Genomic DNA, 18529 nt, shown 5'->3' on the forward strand with positions numbered 1-18529 from the left:
TAATCCATTACAGTACCTTTATAGATGTTGGCAGCATCAATGGATGTTATCAAAGATTCACAAGAGAAAAAAATCTGCTTTATTTTAGATTGAAATTGATCACCCCTTGACCTTCACTAGAAGTATCCTCATAAATCCTATCTTGTCACATCCTCTTAGATTTTTAAATACTGTACATCGCTAAGGTCACATCTTATTCTAAACTCCAAAGTATGTGCCCATTTAGCTCCATCTATCCTCAGAGAAAATCCTATTCATTTCAGGAAATGATAATCTGGTGAACCTATTGCTGGAAACAAGAGAATCTACAGATGCAGTGCACAAAAGTGCTGGAAAAATTCAGCAGGTCATACAACATCAATAGGAAGTAAAAGGCAGTCAACGTTTTTGTCCTGAACCCATTGTCAGGAATGCAAACAAAAGAGATGCCTGAAAAGGTTGGGGGGGGGGGGGGGTGAAAAAGGAGTACAGGCTAATAAGTAATAGGTGGATACATCTAAGAAGGTAAAAGAGAATAAAACTGAGAAGTGATAGGGGAAAGGATTGCAATCTGAATGGAAAGAGAAGGTGGTGGAGAGCTGGAGGAAGGGAGACAGGCAAGAAAAAGGTTAGGGGGAGGGGGGAAAGATTGGTGATGGCGTAAATGGAAATTGGAGAAGTTGTACCAGCAACTGCTACTGAAAGAACACACAACCAAACGGGTTGAGCTCAGTGAGCAGAACTGATTTATTGTAGGCTACTGGGCTGGACTTGTACTCCCAGCCCGGACCTGGCTGAGAACCGTGCTGGGAGGCACCCCCAGCGCAGGCTTCTGAGCCCAGTACTGAGAAGAAGGGGAAACCCCCCCCCCCGACAGCGCCATTTTGGCCGGCTGCCCCGCCATACAAGCGAGGCCAGTTCACCTGCCTAGTGGTGTGCTGCCACAAAGTTGATCTTGATGCTATTTGGTTGGAGAATGGCAAGATGGAATACAAAATGATGGTTTGTCTCAGTTTGGCAGTAAGTGAGGCCATGGAATGACATGTCAGTGCAGCAACGTGGAAATGATATGTAGTAAAAACGCAATGCTGGACAAAATAAGCAGGTCAAACAACATGTTATAAAGATAAAGGTACATAACCAATATTTCAGGTCTGAGCCCTTCATTAAGATATGAGCAAAATGTAGGCCGGCATCTGAATAAACTGGTGGTAGGAGTACAGTCCCACAGGTTAGAAGGTAATAGGTGGATGAGGGAGAGAGAACACAACAGTACAAGGGGGAGGGAGATGGCTCTGTGAATGTCACTAGACCGATAGTGCATCAGCATGGAATAGTTGTAGGACAATAGACATTTCTTTGTGATTCAAACCGCAGACAATAAAGGTCAACACCACACACCTTAATTACTGGCAACATCTATATGTTAGTTTTCATTCCTAGTATGAGGACATCCAAATTTTCTAAACATCAACATTTAAATAGCACTATGTAGCGGCTGCTACACACACAAAAACACACCACAGGACACGGTGGAAGTTTCAGTTGAACTGATTATTTAAATTTTGCACATGCCCCTTAAAGGCCAACGGGAGTTCTGCTCTGATCGGCGGTGACATCATCACGTTGCCCGGGGTGCGAACTGTGGCCTAAGCCACAAGGCGATCAGTAAACTCCGACAGCGCCATTTTCTTGCAGCTGCCTCGCCAGCATGGCAATACAAGTGGGGCCGGTTCACACCATGAGATGTGCGCCACCCCCCAAGAACCGGCTTACACGTCTCGCTGCTTGGGCGGCCGGCCCCTCTGCTTAGGTTTGGCTGTCCTCATGGGTTGATCCAAGTCCACATGCACCAGCTTCAGCCTGTCGACCATGAATACCCCTCCCTGCCACCAATGAGTAAAAGTCTTTCCTGATCGGTGCAGGACCTTGTACGGGTCCTCGTACGGGCGCTGCAGGGGGGTAGGGTGCAGGCCACAACGGATGAAAACAAACTCTGCTGAGGCCAGCTCCTTGGAAACGTTCGCTGAGTGTTTGCTGTGGTGGGTTGGTGGTGGGACTCCCAGAGAGGCAAGTCTGTTGCGGAGGTCTGCGAGGAGGGTTGGGTTGCCTCCTTCGGATTCTGCGCCCGCCCCGAAGAACTCTCCTGGCAGTGACAACGGTGCACCATAGATGGGTTCCACAGATGAAACCTGGAGGTCTTCCTGCGGATCCTTTCGAATGCCAAGCAGGACCCATGGCAGTTCATCTGTTCAATTGGGTCCTTTTAGCCATGATGATAGCTGCCTTGAGGTGCCGATGCAAGCGCTCTACGAGTCTGTTCACCCGGGGATGATAAGCCATGGTGTGGTGGAGTTTGATCCCCAAGCGGTTTGCCAGTTGCGCCCAGAAGGCGGAGGTGAACTGGGTACCCCTGTCGCTGGTCATGTGGCCTGGAAAGCCGAACCAGGCGATCCAGTTAGCGAGCAGGGCTCTGGCGCAGGACTCAGCAGGTGTCTCAGATCGGGATGGCTTCCAGCCACCTTGACTTCCAGTGGACCACAGTCAGGAGGTAGCAGGCCAACTATGTCGATGTGGATATGGTTGAACCTTCTGGCTGGCATGTCGAAATGTTGTATAGGGGCTCTGACATGGCACTGGACTTTACAGGCTTGGCAGTGCATGCAACTCATCATCCAGGCCACTTGTTTTTTCAATCCGTGCCAAATGAAATGTTCCGCCACCACGCGTACCAATGTCTTGACGGTGGTTATCAGGAATGCCTCCTGCCTCCACTGCGGGGGGACTACCGCTCATGCGAGCCTGTCGAGACGTCGCACAATATCATGGCTCCCCGGTAGCTTCAGGTCCTTGAGGCGCAGGCTGGTGATGGCGGTTCGGAAGGCCTACATCTCTTCATCCCCTCTCTTGGCCTGAGCTAGTTGAGCTTAGTTCAGGCCAGGGGACAAGTTATGGATGGTGGGTCTGGAGAGCGCGCCAGCAACGACATTGTCCTTACCCGCCCGGTGTCGGATGTCGGTGGTCAACTCAGAGATGTAGGAAAGGTTAGGACCTGAGTGAGTGGCTTATGGTCCGTGAAGGTGGTAAAAGGAAGTAGCGGAAGTGCCTGATAGAGAGATACGAATGCAATGTACTTCAGCTCGGGAGGTCAGAGGTGTCAGCTGAAGAACACTAGCAGGTGCCACTATCCATTGACTTCTTGCTCGAAGATGCCCCCGATGGCTTTGGCAGACATGGCCACAGAGAGTGCTGTGTGGGTGGGCCAGTAGGGTGGCACTAGCGAGGGCAGCCTTGGTCTGTACAAAAGCTGTTTCAGCCTCCTTCGACCACTCGAGGGTCTTTTGTTTCGCTGAGAGATTAGGGCGAATAGTGGACACATTATGCGGGTGGGACCTGGGATGAAACGGTGGTAGAAGTTAACCATCCCGGTGAACTCCTGCAGGCCCTTGAGGGTGTCCAGCTTGGGGAACTGTTGTATGGCCTTGACGGTACTGCCCCATCCGCAGTGATAGTATGGCCCAGGAACCGTAGTGACTTCTTCCCGAACTGACATGTGACCACGTTGACAGTGAGCCAAATTCAGCCAGGCAGGCGAACAGTGAGCAGAGATATATCTTGTGCTCATTGTGATCTCGACTGGCGATGAAGACATCATCAAGATAGATGAACACTAAGTCCAGGTCTCTACCCATTGCATTTCATGAGCCGCTGGATGGTTTGGGCTGCGTTCTTCAGGCCAAAGGGCATCCGCAGGAATTCGAATAGGCCGAACGGAGTGATGATGGTGGTTTTGCCAATATCATCCAGGTGTACGGGGATTTGGTGGTAGCCCCTCACCAAGTCGACCTTTGAGAAAATCCTGGCGCCGTGTAGGTTGGCTGTGAAGTCCTGTATGTGGGGGATGGGGTATCGGTCAGGCGTGGTTGTGTTGTTGAGCTGGCGGTAGTCCCCACACAAGCACCAACCCCCAGAGGCTTTTGGGGCCACGTGCAGGGGAGAGACCCAAGGACTGTCTGACCTGCAGACTATGCGAAGTTCCTGGAGGCAGGAGAGTTCCTTTTTCGCGAGCTGCAGCTTCTCAGTCATCTGACCTTGACGTGGAGTGGAGGGCCCTATGGTGGCGGACGCCAGGCTGAGGCATGGTGGCGGTGAATTGTGGTCATAGGATGGCGGGGAACTCATCTAGGATGTGGGAGTACTCATTCCTGGGTGTGCAGGTGGTGAATATCCCTGGGCCGTGTGTGCTGGATGACTTGAGTCGGAGGATCTGGAAGGTGCGGGCGTGCACGAGTCTCTTGCCCTTCAGGTCGACCAGCAGGCTGTACACCCAGAGGAAGTCAGCTCCCAGCAGCACAGTGCCCACGGTGGCCAGCAGGAACTTCCAGTGGTACTTGTCTGGTCCAGCATGCTCCGCATGCCTAAGGTCTTTATGTCGGTGGCCTTTGCTGCCCGCAGGGGCAGACCTCGTGCTCTCGTGTGGGATTCAACGGTGGTCAGGGGATGCACGCTCAACTCTGCTCCGGTGTCTACCAGGAAACACTGTCCATTGGTCTTGTCGACCAGGTGCAAAAGGGCTGTTCATGTGGCCAGCCGTCACAGTCATCAGTGGCGGCTGGCCTGGTCGTCTCCCTGGTATGAGCAGGGCTGACAGCACTCGCGGGCTTGGGCTCCCCAGCGTTGGTGGTTTGGTGCTCCCCCGGTTTCTGCCTGGGGCCGGGCTGTGGTCGGCTGGGTCCAGGGCAAGTGATCTGATTCATGGCGGCCTTGTTCTTCCATTTGGTTCTCCACAGCATGTCGGCACGGGCTGCGACCTTCCGAGGGTCCAAGAAATCCTTGTCTGCTAGTAGGAGCTGGCTTTCTTCCGGCATTTGTTACAGGAAGGCTTGCTCAAACATCAGACAGGCTTTGTGGCCTTCTGCCAGTGTGAGCATTTCATCCATTAGCGTGGATGGGGCTCTGTCCCCTAGACCATTGAGCTGCCGACGTGAGAAACTGAAGGTGCTGAGGAGGGCTTTGAGGGCGACATAGTTGCCCTCCTCTTGAGGATCATGGATCAGGTCTTCCACTTTGGCTGTAGTTTCTTCATCCAGGGCGCTCACCATATGGTAGAACATCGTGAAGTCAGAGGTGATCTGTCAGAGATGAAACTGCGCCTCTGCCTGCCTGAACCATGTGCGAGGTCAATGGGTCCAGTGGTGGGGGTGGGAAAAGAATTTAATGGAGACAGCGCTGATCGCTGATAATGTCTGGGCTCTGCGGGGTCTCCAATGTAGCGGCTGCTACACACACAGAAACACACCACAGGACACGGTGGAGGTTTCAGTTGAACTGTTTATTTGATTTTCACACGCACCCCTTTAAGGTCAATGGGAGTTCCACCCCATGCGGCGGTAACGTCATGACATTGCCTGGGGCGCCAGCTGTGGCCTAAGCCATAAGGCAATCAGTAAGCTTCGATGGCGCCATCTTCCTGCAGCTGCCCACCAGCGCAGCGATAGAAGCAGAGCTGGTTTGCTACAAGAGATGTGCACTGCCACAACTAGTGCTTTTCTAAATTTTAAAATTTTGACATACAGCATGTTAACAGGCCACACATGCACACAAAAAGATGCCGAGAACTCATTACATTTTTGTTCAGTAAAAACAGACTAAGATCACCCAATTTAAACAATTATCCAGCCCTGACAATGTAGACACCCACAGAACATCAAAATTAGTGTGATTTGGTGATGATTAATGTGATCTGGGGCCATCAGGTCTTTTTAAAATTAAAAGCAATTGTCATTTTTAAGAAGTAGTTTTCTACCAAGATTCCACATTAGTTAATGAATCTCTCACCTTAACAGCAAATGAAACTTCTTGCACTGAAAAGAAAAATCTCTCCATCTCAAAGGACCACTGACCTTTCAGCCTCCAACTCTTTTTCTTCTTCAAAGTCCTTTGCCTCTTCAGCCTCATCTTCACAGGCTAATTCTGGAATTTATTGAAAATAATTATATTCTTGTAACTGTCACCAACAGGTGCAAACATAAAATCCAAGTGCACAGACTGCATCAAATCTTTAAAAAATGACCAGAATTGGCCGATCAAATTTTCTTTTACATAAAGGCCATTCACATAGAAGCACGAGTTATTAATAGATCTCCAAATCCAGCATACGACTGTGTTAAAGATAATTCCCAAAGGAACTAACTGCCTGGCATTTTGAGCTAACCACTTTACCCTAATTCTGATGGTTGGAGTACAGTAAAACTCCAATAATCTGGCAGTTTTTTTTTAGGAAGTCCTGAAGGTTTAGCATGTGGCTCATTTGATTCTGCTTTCATACTCTCCTTAGATTCACCATGTCCCTATTTCCATCACTCGCTTTAAATTCACCAAGCCAGTTTCCAACACTCCTTTTAAATTCACCAAGTCCTTGTTTTTCTTGAAACTCACTTGATTCACAGGCTGACTCCTGCTTCTATTTCTGATGTTCTATATGAATTGGGATATTTGTAGGCAGAATTGTCCAGAGTTTGAAAAATCTAGCTATCTGACACCAGAGTCCTGAGGGTGCCTGATTATCAGTTTTACTATTTTCTGAAGTACAGAATGCATAGTTTAAATTTGGACATATAGCAGTTACAGGCCCTTTCAGCCCACAAGCCCGTACCGCCCAATTACACCTAATTTACACCTAATGCCGTGGTATGTTTTTGAAATTTGCTTCTCTCAAATTCTTTTGATAGCATTCCAGTACCAAAATTAAGTTTACATTTGGCTTTAGATGCAGAAAAAAACATTTGATAGATTAGAAGGGACTATTTAAAGTATTGAATGATTTTGGAATTCCAACAAATTTTATAAATTGGATAATAAAGTAGTTACAAATATCAAAACCTTTCTTATTGGAAAGATCATCTAGACAAGGTTGTCCATTATTACCTTTTTTATTTGATCTGGCTATAGAATCTTTGGCAGAGGTGATAAAAAAGGATGAGATTAAGGGCTTTAAGATAGATAAAGAACATAAAATTAGTCTTTTTATAGATGGTATATATTATATCTTACAAACCCTGAAATTTCATTTAAAAAAATAAATGCATGATTGGCAGAGTATGGGTGAGTATCAGATTATATAAAGTAAATATTGATAAAAGTGAAGCCAATGATTGAAACTGATTACACTCTAAGAAAATGACAAAATTTAAATGGCAGAAGGAGACGGTTAAATATTTAGGAATCAATACTGATAAGAATTTGAATAATTTATTTAAATTATATACCTTTATTGAAGAAAATTAAAGACTTAATAAGATGGAAGGATTTACCAATTTCTTTAATAGGAAGGATATGAAGATGAATATTTTTCCTAGAATAAAATACCTATTCCAATCATAACTAATTTCTGTACCAACAGCATTTTTTCAAGTTTTAAAAAATGTAATAAAATTTATTTGGCGAGACAAAATGCCTAGGATGGCATTGGAAAAATTAACATGGAAATATGAACGAGGAGGACTATAAATGCCTATTTTTAAAAATCATTATCAAGCAGCTCAACTTAGATTCTTGTCTTCCTGTTATCAGACTGGTGAAAAGACAGCATGGGGACAAATTGAAATGAGTAATAGGAGAAAATAATTCCGAACATATTTTGTATAAATGGCACGAAAAGGAAAATAGATACACCAATTTTGAAACGTACTTAAAAGTATGGAATGAATCTATATAGAAAGAGGAATGAAGAATTAGCAAATAGCCAAAATGCTATTAAAGCAAAATCCTTTAATTCCTTTTACAGTTAATAATGTTTTTTTTATATTTGGCAAAACTGTGGAACAGATAAAGGATTGTTTTTTTGTTTTTTTTTAACTTTTAGCCAATTGAAAGACAGGTATAATATACCAAATAATATTTTTTCTTATTATCAACTTAAATCATATTTAAAAGTTAGGATTTAATATTTAATAACTGATACATTTATTAAAAGATTTATTACTAATATGTATATAAAATTACAAGAGACTCTGCAGAAAAAAGATCTATTTAAATCTAAATTGAGTTGGGAAAGTGATTTAAATATACAAATCCAAGATGTAGGGTCAAAACTATGTTATGAAACTATAACTAATACAATTAATGTCACCAATTATATTATACTAAATTGCTCTGATCAATGTTTTCCATGCAGTATGACAATGTGAAAAAGTATTTTACTGGGACAAATTATGAAGATACCAGTTCCAAAAGACCCAAAAATATTTTTATTGTGATATTTATAATTTGAAGTTAGAGATTTATCAAAGGAAGTTTTTAAGTGTAGCAATAGCAGTAGCAAAGAAATGTATGGCAGTAACGTGGAAATTAGACAATAATGTGGGGTTGAATAGATGGCAAATGGAATTTCAAAATTGTTGGAATTGGTCAGAGCTCATCGAACGTTAAGAAAGAAACCTTTTCTGGTCAACCTCTGAGAGCAGTCTTAATTAGGTGTTTGAGATATCAAGACCGTGAGATGATTTTGCATCTTGCGGTTCAGAAAGACAGTGTTGCTCAGAGCCCCATGATGGTTCAGGGTAGTAGGGTTTTCTTCTATGCGGATTTAAGTCAGGAGGTTATTCAGAGATGCAAGGAGTTTAATCCGGCTAAGTCAGTTTTGTGGAAGAAGGGGTATAAATTTGCTTTTCGATATGCAGCAGTATTGAAGGTGTTTTATGGGCAATATCAATCTCAATTTTTTGAGAAGGCTCGGGATGCACTAATTTTTTTGCCAGATTACAAGTTGATTCAAGATTTGTCAATGAAACCTTCGGTGAATGTAGTCAAGACCAAGAATGGAAACGGGAAAGGGAAGAAAATGTTGGAAACTGCACAATTGATTGATGTGAAGGATAATCAAGTTCAGTCTGGACTATAAGATGATTAAGTGTATTTTTTTTGAGATTCGGTCAGGGGAGGTAGATAACCGTACTGTTTCTGAAGTCATCCGCCATTTGTGGTATTGACCACAACTGGTCAATCAAGGGGGGTACTGCTTCTGCAGTTTTTGAGGTTATTTTTAGTTAGTTTAGTGGGGGGGGGGGGTGGGGGTTAGTAGTTTTAAGTTGTTTTGTAATTTTTTTAATAACCTTTAATTTTTTAAAAATATATTAGTACAGGTGTCTCAAACTCAAATTCACAGAGGGCCAAAATTAAAAACTTGGACTAAGTCGTGGGCCAAACTAAATATTTATTGAAAATTTTCAACAGTATATGCATGTTTTCTCTTCTTTCAACAATGTTAAACTTTTTCTTATTAAAATAAATGTTTAATAATAGTTTTGGTTAAACTCTTTCCAGAAGAAACATTAACAAATGAGAAATAAAATATTCAATAAATAATATTTCTCTATAGCCTTTAAGCTCCTTTTAAATGTTTTTTTTTTCCACAAGCCAACAAGTCAAAAAAATAACAACTTGCTTCAATGAAAATCCAATCCAAAGTAAACCAAAGAAAATATTAATCTAAGCTTTACTCTGATGCACCTGGGTCTACTTGGCATATCTTCTCAGATGCAAGTTTATCAAACTCTGGGGTCAGAGTTTGCCTCCCACCTGTCTTGAAAGGTCCTGTTTTCTCTCTTTCGTTTGGCCATTTTTCGTAAGGGGTTTATTAGGTGACAGGTCGTAGATGCTAATGAAAGTAAACAATATGGTGGGGGTGATTAGCGGGCTGACAGGCCTGAGCCAATGCATTTGCAAAGCATTCTGGGATTTGTAGTATTAGCTGTGCATGCGCGATACTGGTGCGGCGGCCAGTGGGCCAGCTCTAATACATATTTGATATGATCTTGCGGGCCAAATATAATTATATCACGGGCCAAATATGGCCCGCGGGCCTGAGTTTGACATGTGTGTATTAGTAGTTTTAGGGGCTTTTTATTTTAGGAGTTTTTACTTGGTGTAAGGATTAGCTGTGCTGGGTGCCACTCTAAAGGGAACAATGAATAATTTGAACTTTGCGAGATTTAATGTTAAACTGCTTAACCATCCTATAAAACAGAAACGAGTACTGGATTATATTAAGAAGATGAACATTACATTCTTACAAGGGACTCATTTGACTGAGAAAGAACACGAAGCTGAAATGGGATTGCATCATCTTTTAATTCTAAAGCTAGAGGGGTAGCGATTTTGATACACAAGAAAATGTCTTTTATTTTGGAGTCTTTCTTTGCCAATGCAGGTAGAGTGTTGAAGGTTAACTGTAAAATATTTTCAGAAGCTTGGACTCTGATGAAGGTGTATGCACCAAATGAAGATGTAGAATTTGTTACAGATACATTTTTGAATCTAAATCAATCGAATGAGAATATTTTGGTAGGAGGGGATTTCAACTGTTGTTTGGATCCATTATTGGATAAATCTGCAAAAACTGTGAAGAAGACTAAAAGAATAACTGAGTTGATGAGATAATTAAATTTAGAGGCAATATGGAGCCGGGTGAATCCTTTTCTCCCCGTCATGATTTGTTCTCAAGAATTGACCTATTTTTAGTATTGGCATAATTGCAGGGTAGAATTACACATGCTGAATATAAGAGTAGGTTTTTGTCTGATCATTCGTTACTGCTAATTTCTTGTATTGGCTGAGGTGGCAGAAACTACTTACCGTTAGAGATTTAATGAAATGTTGTTAAAGAAACCTGAATTTATTACATATGTTAGAGAACCAATTGGGTCTAGTGACCATAATTCTGTTAGTTTTGGGGTAGTTTTAAGGAAGAGCAAGGAGAGGCCTAAAGTTGAGGTTCTGGATTGGAAAAGAGCAAATTTCGTAGGAATAAGAAGGGATTTGGGGAGTATTGAGTGGGACAGGATAATTTCAGGTAAGGATGTTAATGAAAAATGGAAGATATTTAAAAAAGAAATTTTGAGGGTACAGAGTAGTTATGTCCCAGTCTGGATCAAAGGAAAGGCTAGAAGTCATAGGGAGGCTTGGTTTTCGAGGAATTTTGGAAATTTGGTTAGGAGAAAAAGGGAGGTGTACAAGAAGTATAAAGAGCAGGGAGCTGGGAAGTTGAAGGAGGACTACAAGGAGTGTAGAAGGAATCTTAAAGAAATTAGAAAGGCCAAAAAAAGGCACGAAGAGGCTTTGGCTGACAGAGTAGAAATAAATCCAAAGGGTTTCTATAAGTACATTAAAAATAAAAGATTAGTGAGAGATAAAATTGGACCCCTTGTAGATAGCGAGGGTAGGCTGTGTGAGAAGTCTGAGGAAATGGGGGACATTTTGAATGATTTCTTTGCCTCGGTATTCACTAGGGAAAAAAATGTTGAACCAGTTGAAGTAAAGAAAAATAGTGGGGAGGTCATGAAGCATACAAGGATAACTGAGGAGTAGTGATGGCTGTGTTAAAAAAGATAAAGGTAGATAAATCTCCCGGACCGGACAAAATATTCCCTAGGACATTCAGGGAGGCTAGTGGACAGTTAATGGGGCCATTAACAGAGATATTTAGGATGTCACTGGCCACGGGGGTGGTACCAAAGGATTCGAGGGTGGTACCAAAGGATTCGAGGGTGGTACCAAAGGATTCGAGGGTGGTACCAAAGGATTCGAGGGTGGTACCAAAGGATTCGAGGGTGGTACCAAAGGATTCGAGGGTGGTACCAAAGGATTCGAGGGTGGTACCAAAGGATTCGAGGGTGGCGCATGTAGTTCCTCTGTTTAAGAAAGGGTCCAAATGCAAACCTGGGAATTATAGGCCTGTAAGTCTGACGTCTGTGGTGGGCAAGTTGATGGAAAGTGTTCTGAGGGATGCTATTTACAAATTTTAGGAGGTACAAGGATTGATAGGAAGTAATCAGCATGGTTTTGTCAGGGGTAGATCATGCTTGACAAACCTGATTGAGTTCTTCGAGGGGATTACAAAAGAGGTTGATGAAGGGAAAGCTGTGGATGTTGTCTATTTGGACTTTAGTAAAGCTTTTGACAAAGTTCCCCACAGGAGGTTAGGAAAAAAGGTGAAGCATTAGGTATAAATAAGGAGGTAGTGAAATGGATTCAGCAGTGGTTGGATGGAAGGTGTCAGAGAGTAGTGGTAGAAAATTGTTTGTCCAATTGGAGGCCGGTGACTAGTGGAGTTCCTCAGGGTTCGGTCCTGGGTCCACTATTATTTGTTATATATATTAACGATCTGGATGTAGGGGTAGAAAATTGGATAAACAAGTTTGCGGATGACACAAAGATTGGTGGTGTTGTGGACAGTGAGGTAGATTACCGTAGATTAAAAGGTGATTTAGGAAGGCTGGAGGTGTGGGCTGAGAAATGGCTGATGGAATTTAATACAGATAAATGTGAGGTGCTGCATTTTGGAAAGGCAAATTTAAATAGGTCATATACATTGAATGGTAGGCAATTGAGGAGTGCAGAGCAACAAAGGGATTTAGGAGTTATGGTAAATAGTACCCTCAAGGCTGATACTCAGGTAGATGGTGTGGTGAAGAAGGCATTTGGAATGTTGGCCTTCATAAATCAGAGTATTGAATTCAAGAGTAGGGAGGTTATGATGAAATTGTACAAGGCATTGGTGAGGCCAAATTTTGAGTACTGTGTACAGTTTTGGTCACCAAATTATAGGAAAGATATAAACAAAATAGAGAGAGTGCAGAGAAGGTTCATGAGAATGTTGACAGGATTTCAGGGTCTGAGTTACAGGGAAAAGTTGTGCAGACTAGGGCTTTTTTCTCTGGAGCGTAGAAGATTGAGAGGGGACTTGATAGAGGTGTTTAAGATTTTAAAAGGGACAGAGAGTAAATGTGGATAGGCTTTTTCAATTAAGGGGGAGATTCAAACTAGAGAACATGGTTTAAGATTGAAGGGGGAAAATGATAAGGGGAACATGAGGGGAAATTTCTTTACGCAGAGGGTGGTGGGGATGTGGAATGAACTTCCGGCAGACGTGGTCGAGGCGGGATCATTGGTTACATTTAAGAAAAGACTGGATCGTTACATGGATAGGAGGGGACTAGAGGGGTATGGACCGGGTGCTGGTCAGTGGGACTAGGAGGGTGGGGATTTGCTACGGCATGGACTAGTAGGGCCGAACTGGCCTGTTCTGTGCTGTAAGTAGTTATATGGTTATAGATCAGATTAGCTTTTTCCAACAAACAAATGAAGGTTCAGTACAGAGTAAATTTATTTTATGGGATGTTTTAAAGGCGTATCTAAGGGGTCAGGTTATTAACTATGCAGTGAAGGTGAAGAAACAGTATTTGGCAGAAAGTCAAAACTTAGGGAAAGAGATAGCAGTGTTAGAGAAGAAATTTCAGAAGAGTTTGACTGAGGATAATAAGGTACAATTATCTAAATTGAAAATACGTTATAATACTTTGCAAACATGTAATTAGGAGAAGATGATACAACAATCGAAACGTTATCATGAGTTAGGTGAGATGACTCAAGGTTTTAGCTTGGCAGTTGAAGACTGAACAAGCATCTGAACGATTAATGCAGTTATGAAGAATTCTTCTTTGGCTTGGCTTCGCGGACGAAGATTTATGGAGGGGGTAAAAAGTCCACGTCACCTGCAGGCTCGTTTGTGGCTGACAAGTCCGATGCGGGACAGGCAGACACGATTGCAGCGGTTGCAAGGGAAAATTGGTTGGTTGGGGTTGGGTGTTGGGTTTTTCCTCCTTTGCCTTTTGTCAGTGAGGTGGGCTCTGCGGTCTTCTTCAAAGGAGGTTGCTGCCCGCCAAACTGTGAGGCGCCAAGATGCACGGTTTGAGGCGTTATCAGCCCACTGGCGGTGGTCAATGTGGCAGGCACCAAGAGATTTCTTTAGGCAGTCCTTGTACCTTTTCTTTGGTGCACCTCTGTCACGGTGGCCAGTGGAGAGCTCGCCATATAACACGATCTTGGGAAGGCGATGGTCCTCCATTCTGGAGACGTGACCCATCCAGCGCAGCTGGATCTTCAGCAGCGTGGACTCGATGCTGTCGACCTCTGCCATCTCGAGTACTTCGACGTTAGGGGTGTAAGCGCTCCAATGGATGTTGAGGATGGAGCGGAGACAACGCTGGTGGAAGCGTTCTAGGAGCCGTAGGTGGTGCCGGTAGAGGACCCATGATTCGGAGCCGAACAGGAGTGTGGGTATGACAACGGCTCTGTATACGCTTATCTTTGTGAGGTTTTTCAGTTGGTTGTTTTTCCAGACTCTTTTGTGTAGTCTTCCAAAGGCGCTATTTGCCTTGGCGAGTCTGTTGTCTCATAAACCACAGGAAATTAATGATGAATTTCAAACATTTTATCAGAACCTATATACATCTGAAGGGACTCAAGATATGGATCAGATTGAATCTTTTTTAGCTAATTTAAATTTACCTTTGTTAAATGAAACAGATATTAAGGAATTAGATGGTCCATTTACTGATTTGGAGCTTAAGGAGGGATTGCAATCTATGCCTAGTGGGAAATCTCCTGGAGAGGATGGATTTACAATAGAGTTTTATAAAGAATTTTACGATTTGTTACTTCCAGTATATACAGAAGTACTTAAGCAACAGAAACAGGTCCATTTCCAGAGTCATTTTCAAGGGCGTTAATAAGTTATTCCAAATAAGAACAGAGATCCATTAAAAATGGCTTCATATAGACCAATATCTTTATTGAATGTGGATTATAAGATTGTAGCAAAGGTATTAGCAAATTGACTGGCTAATTTTTTAAAATCAAAATTAGTACATGTGGACCAAGCAGGCTTTATCAAGAATAGATATTCAGCTGATAATATTCCTAAATTGATTACAATAATTAATGCTTCAAAATGGCAGCTTAATCAACTGATATTAGTGCAAGCTTTCGACCATGTTAAGTGGAATTTTTATTTAAGGCAGGGGTTCCCATCCTGGGGTACATGTAGCCCCAGTGGTACATGTGTACTTTTCAGGGGGTACATTGGGTCTGAGAGAATAACCACTACTGTACAATACATGTTGTTGTAATCTGCAGTCTGATTGCACATTGTCATTTTTTTTATCCTTAATTTTTAGGGGTACACAGGTTCCTATAAAAATGCCCAAGGGGCACAGAGGAACAAAAAGGTTGGTAACCGCTGATTTAAGGAGTTAGAAAATTTAAATTTGGACCACCCTTTTTACAACCACTGCAAACTAGCTATTGAGGAACAGTCGGGCCCATTCATTTGGGCTCCCTCAAAGGAGAAATTGTGAAACAACCACAGATGTGAAGCTGATGAGAACACCTGTTCAGATTTTGACATTTTATTTTAATTACATTTTAATCTCTTTTCGTGTGCATAATCATGAATGTAATTTTGAGTTAGAAGCTCAGCAAGATGATTCTGCACAGTTCAGACTGTGTTAACAGGTGGCAGGGGTGTGGAGTGGGGAAGGGCATACAAAAAGCAAGGAATTCTGAGATATCATGGATGATCCTACAGCATTAGCTGTAGGGTTAAGGCATTATATACCAATCCTTCTGCCCAGGTGGTGATGAATGGACAAGTTTTGCCTGCATTTAATTTGTCCAGATCAACTAGACAGGGCTGTCTACTCTCACCAGCCTTATATGCATTAGTTATAGAACCTTTGGCTCAAGTGATGAGGCAAGATATTAATACAAAGGGAATTACAATAGGTGGACAAGAGTATAAAATTAATTTGTTTGCCGACGATGTGTGGATATATTTATCTTATCCTAAAGATTCTTTAGAATTGTTACAAAATTTGTTGAATTGATATGGAGTGATTTTGGGTTATAAAGTTAACTGGGATAAAAATGAGATATTACTAATATCGGATGAAGAATATTCAGATTGTTTTTTTTAAACTTTATTTATTCGTTCAAAAAACAAATAATATGACATAACATAATATATATAATATGACAATTAAACATGAAAATTTATGTTTATTTATTTTTATATGTATAAGAACCCCCCCCCCCTCAGCCAACTCTCCTAAGGAGAACCATAAAGAAAAAAGAGAGTATTAAAAAAAGTTAAATATACATATTAAAATCTAATCAATATAAATTGAAATGTAAATATTCTGAGTATAACAGCCATTTATTAATAAAAAAATAATTATCATGCAATACATATGTAATATTTTCCATTATTAAACAATATTTCATCCTATTATGCCATCTATTAATATCAATCATATTTGTATCTTTCCACGTACTAGCAATACATTTTTTCGCTATGGATAAAGCTAAATATACAAAAGCAAGCTGGAATTTATCTAATCTCAAACCTTTCAGAGGTTGCAAAATACCCAATCAAAATACTGTTGGATCTAAAACTATTTTAATCTTATACAGGTATTCTAAAAACGATTGAATTTTCTTCTAAAAAGATTGTATATATATACACACGTATATATATATATATATACACACGTATATATATATATATATACACACGTATATATATATATATATATATACACACGTATATATATATATACACACGTATATATATATATACACACGTATATATATATATATATATATACACACGTATATATATATATATATACACACGTATATATATATATATATACACACGTATATATATATATATACACATACACGTATATATATATATACACACGTATATACACACGTATATACACACGTATATACACACGTATATACACACGTATATACACACGTATATACACACGTATATACACACGTATATACACACGTATATACATACACGTATATACATACACGTATATATATACACGTATATATATACACGTATATATATACACGTGTGTATATATACATATATATATACACACACGTATATATATACACACGTATATATATATACACGTATATATACACACATGTATATATATATATACACATGTATATATATACACACACATGTATATATATACACACACATGTATATATATATACACACACATGTATATATATATACACACACATGTATATATATATATATACACACACATGTATATATATACACACACATGTATATATATACACACATGTATATATATATACACACATGTATATATATATACACACATGTATATATATACACACATGTATATATATACACACATGTATATATATACACACATGTATATATATACACACATGTATATATATACACACATGTATATATATACACACATGTATATATATATATATATACATACACATCTTGGTGCCTGCCACATTGACCACCGCCAGTGGGCTGATAACGCCTCAAACCGTGCATCTTGGCGCCTCACAGTTTGGCGGGCAGCAGCCTCCTTTGAAGAAGACCGCAGAGCCCACCTCACTGACAAAAGGCAAAGGAGGAAAAACCCAACACCCAACCCCAACCAACCAATTTTCCCTTGCAACCGCTGCAATCGTGTCTGCCTGTCCCGCATCGGACTGGTCAGCCACAAACGAGCCTGCAGCTGACGTGGACTTTTTACCCCCTCCATAAATCTTCGTCCGCGAAGCCAAGCCAAAGAAGAAAAGAATATACACATGTATATATATATATATATATACATATATATATAGATATATACATGTATATATCTATATATATGTACACACACACACACACACACACACACAACCAAACAGCATGAAAAAAGTTTCAACCGTATCACCACATCTAAAACACAAATCTGATTCATTAAAACCATATTTTTAAAATTTTTTCAGGTGTCAAATATAATTGATGTAAAAAATTGTAATTAATCATTGCATAACGAGCATTTATCAATCTAGTTACACTATCGTAACAGATATCTAACCAATCCTCTACAGAAAAAATAAAACCAATATCCGCTTCCCATTTAATTTTAGATCTATCCCAACCCTTTTTATCCATAGCATCCTGTACTATTTGATACATAAATGAAATATAACCCTTCTCTGGTACCTTCATAAGAGAAGTCTCAAATTTAGTCATTTTAGGTAAAATCATATCTCTACCAAACATACATTTTACCAAAGATCAAATTTGATAATAAAGAAATAAAGAATTCTTATCAATACCAAAATCTTCCTTCATCTGATTAAAAGATATAAACTTACCCTCTTTAAAACAATCTTCCAAATTTTTCACACCTTTAAATCTCCAATGCAATAAACTTTGAGATTATGTATTGAAAAAGAAATAAGTTGATTATTATACAACTGAGTCAAAGCCAATAATTTACCACTAGAGCCTGTCATTTTATTTTTCTTTATCCATAACATCATTAAATGTTTTAGTATAGGTACATTATATTGTGGTAACAAATTTATATTCCCCCTAAACAAAAATTGATGTATTTCAAATTCAGAAATACTTGTCATCTTAATTTTAGCCCAACCAGGAGGCCGTACCAAATCCATCAATGAACTAATAAATTTAAGTTGAGCTGCCTCATAATAATTTTGAAAATGTGGTAAACGTAGTCCCCCTAACTCATATTTCCAAGTTAATTTATTCAAAGCTACTCTCTAAAATTTACCCCTCCATAAAAACTCCCTAACCATTTTATTTAAATCTTCAAAAACAATTTTATCAAGT

General features: G+C 40.6%; 1 protein-coding gene across 1 annotated transcript in view; it reads right to left on the reverse strand.

Annotated features, from left to right (window-relative positions):
- zrsr2 (zinc finger (CCCH type), RNA-binding motif and serine/arginine rich 2) overlaps positions 1-18529 on the reverse strand; it is a 66045-nt gene that overhangs the window by 34161 nt on the left and 13355 nt on the right. The window contains exon 4 of the mRNA XM_069892454.1: positions 5883-5952. Coding sequence (XP_069748555.1) covers positions 5883-5952 — 70 coding nt within the window. The remainder of the gene's footprint in view (positions 1-5882; positions 5953-18529) is intronic.

Source organism: Narcine bancroftii, chromosome 7 (genome assembly GCF_036971445.1).
Source record: "Narcine bancroftii isolate sNarBan1 chromosome 7, sNarBan1.hap1, whole genome shotgun sequence".
Lineage (NCBI taxonomy): Eukaryota > Metazoa > Chordata > Chondrichthyes > Torpediniformes > Narcinidae > Narcine > Narcine bancroftii.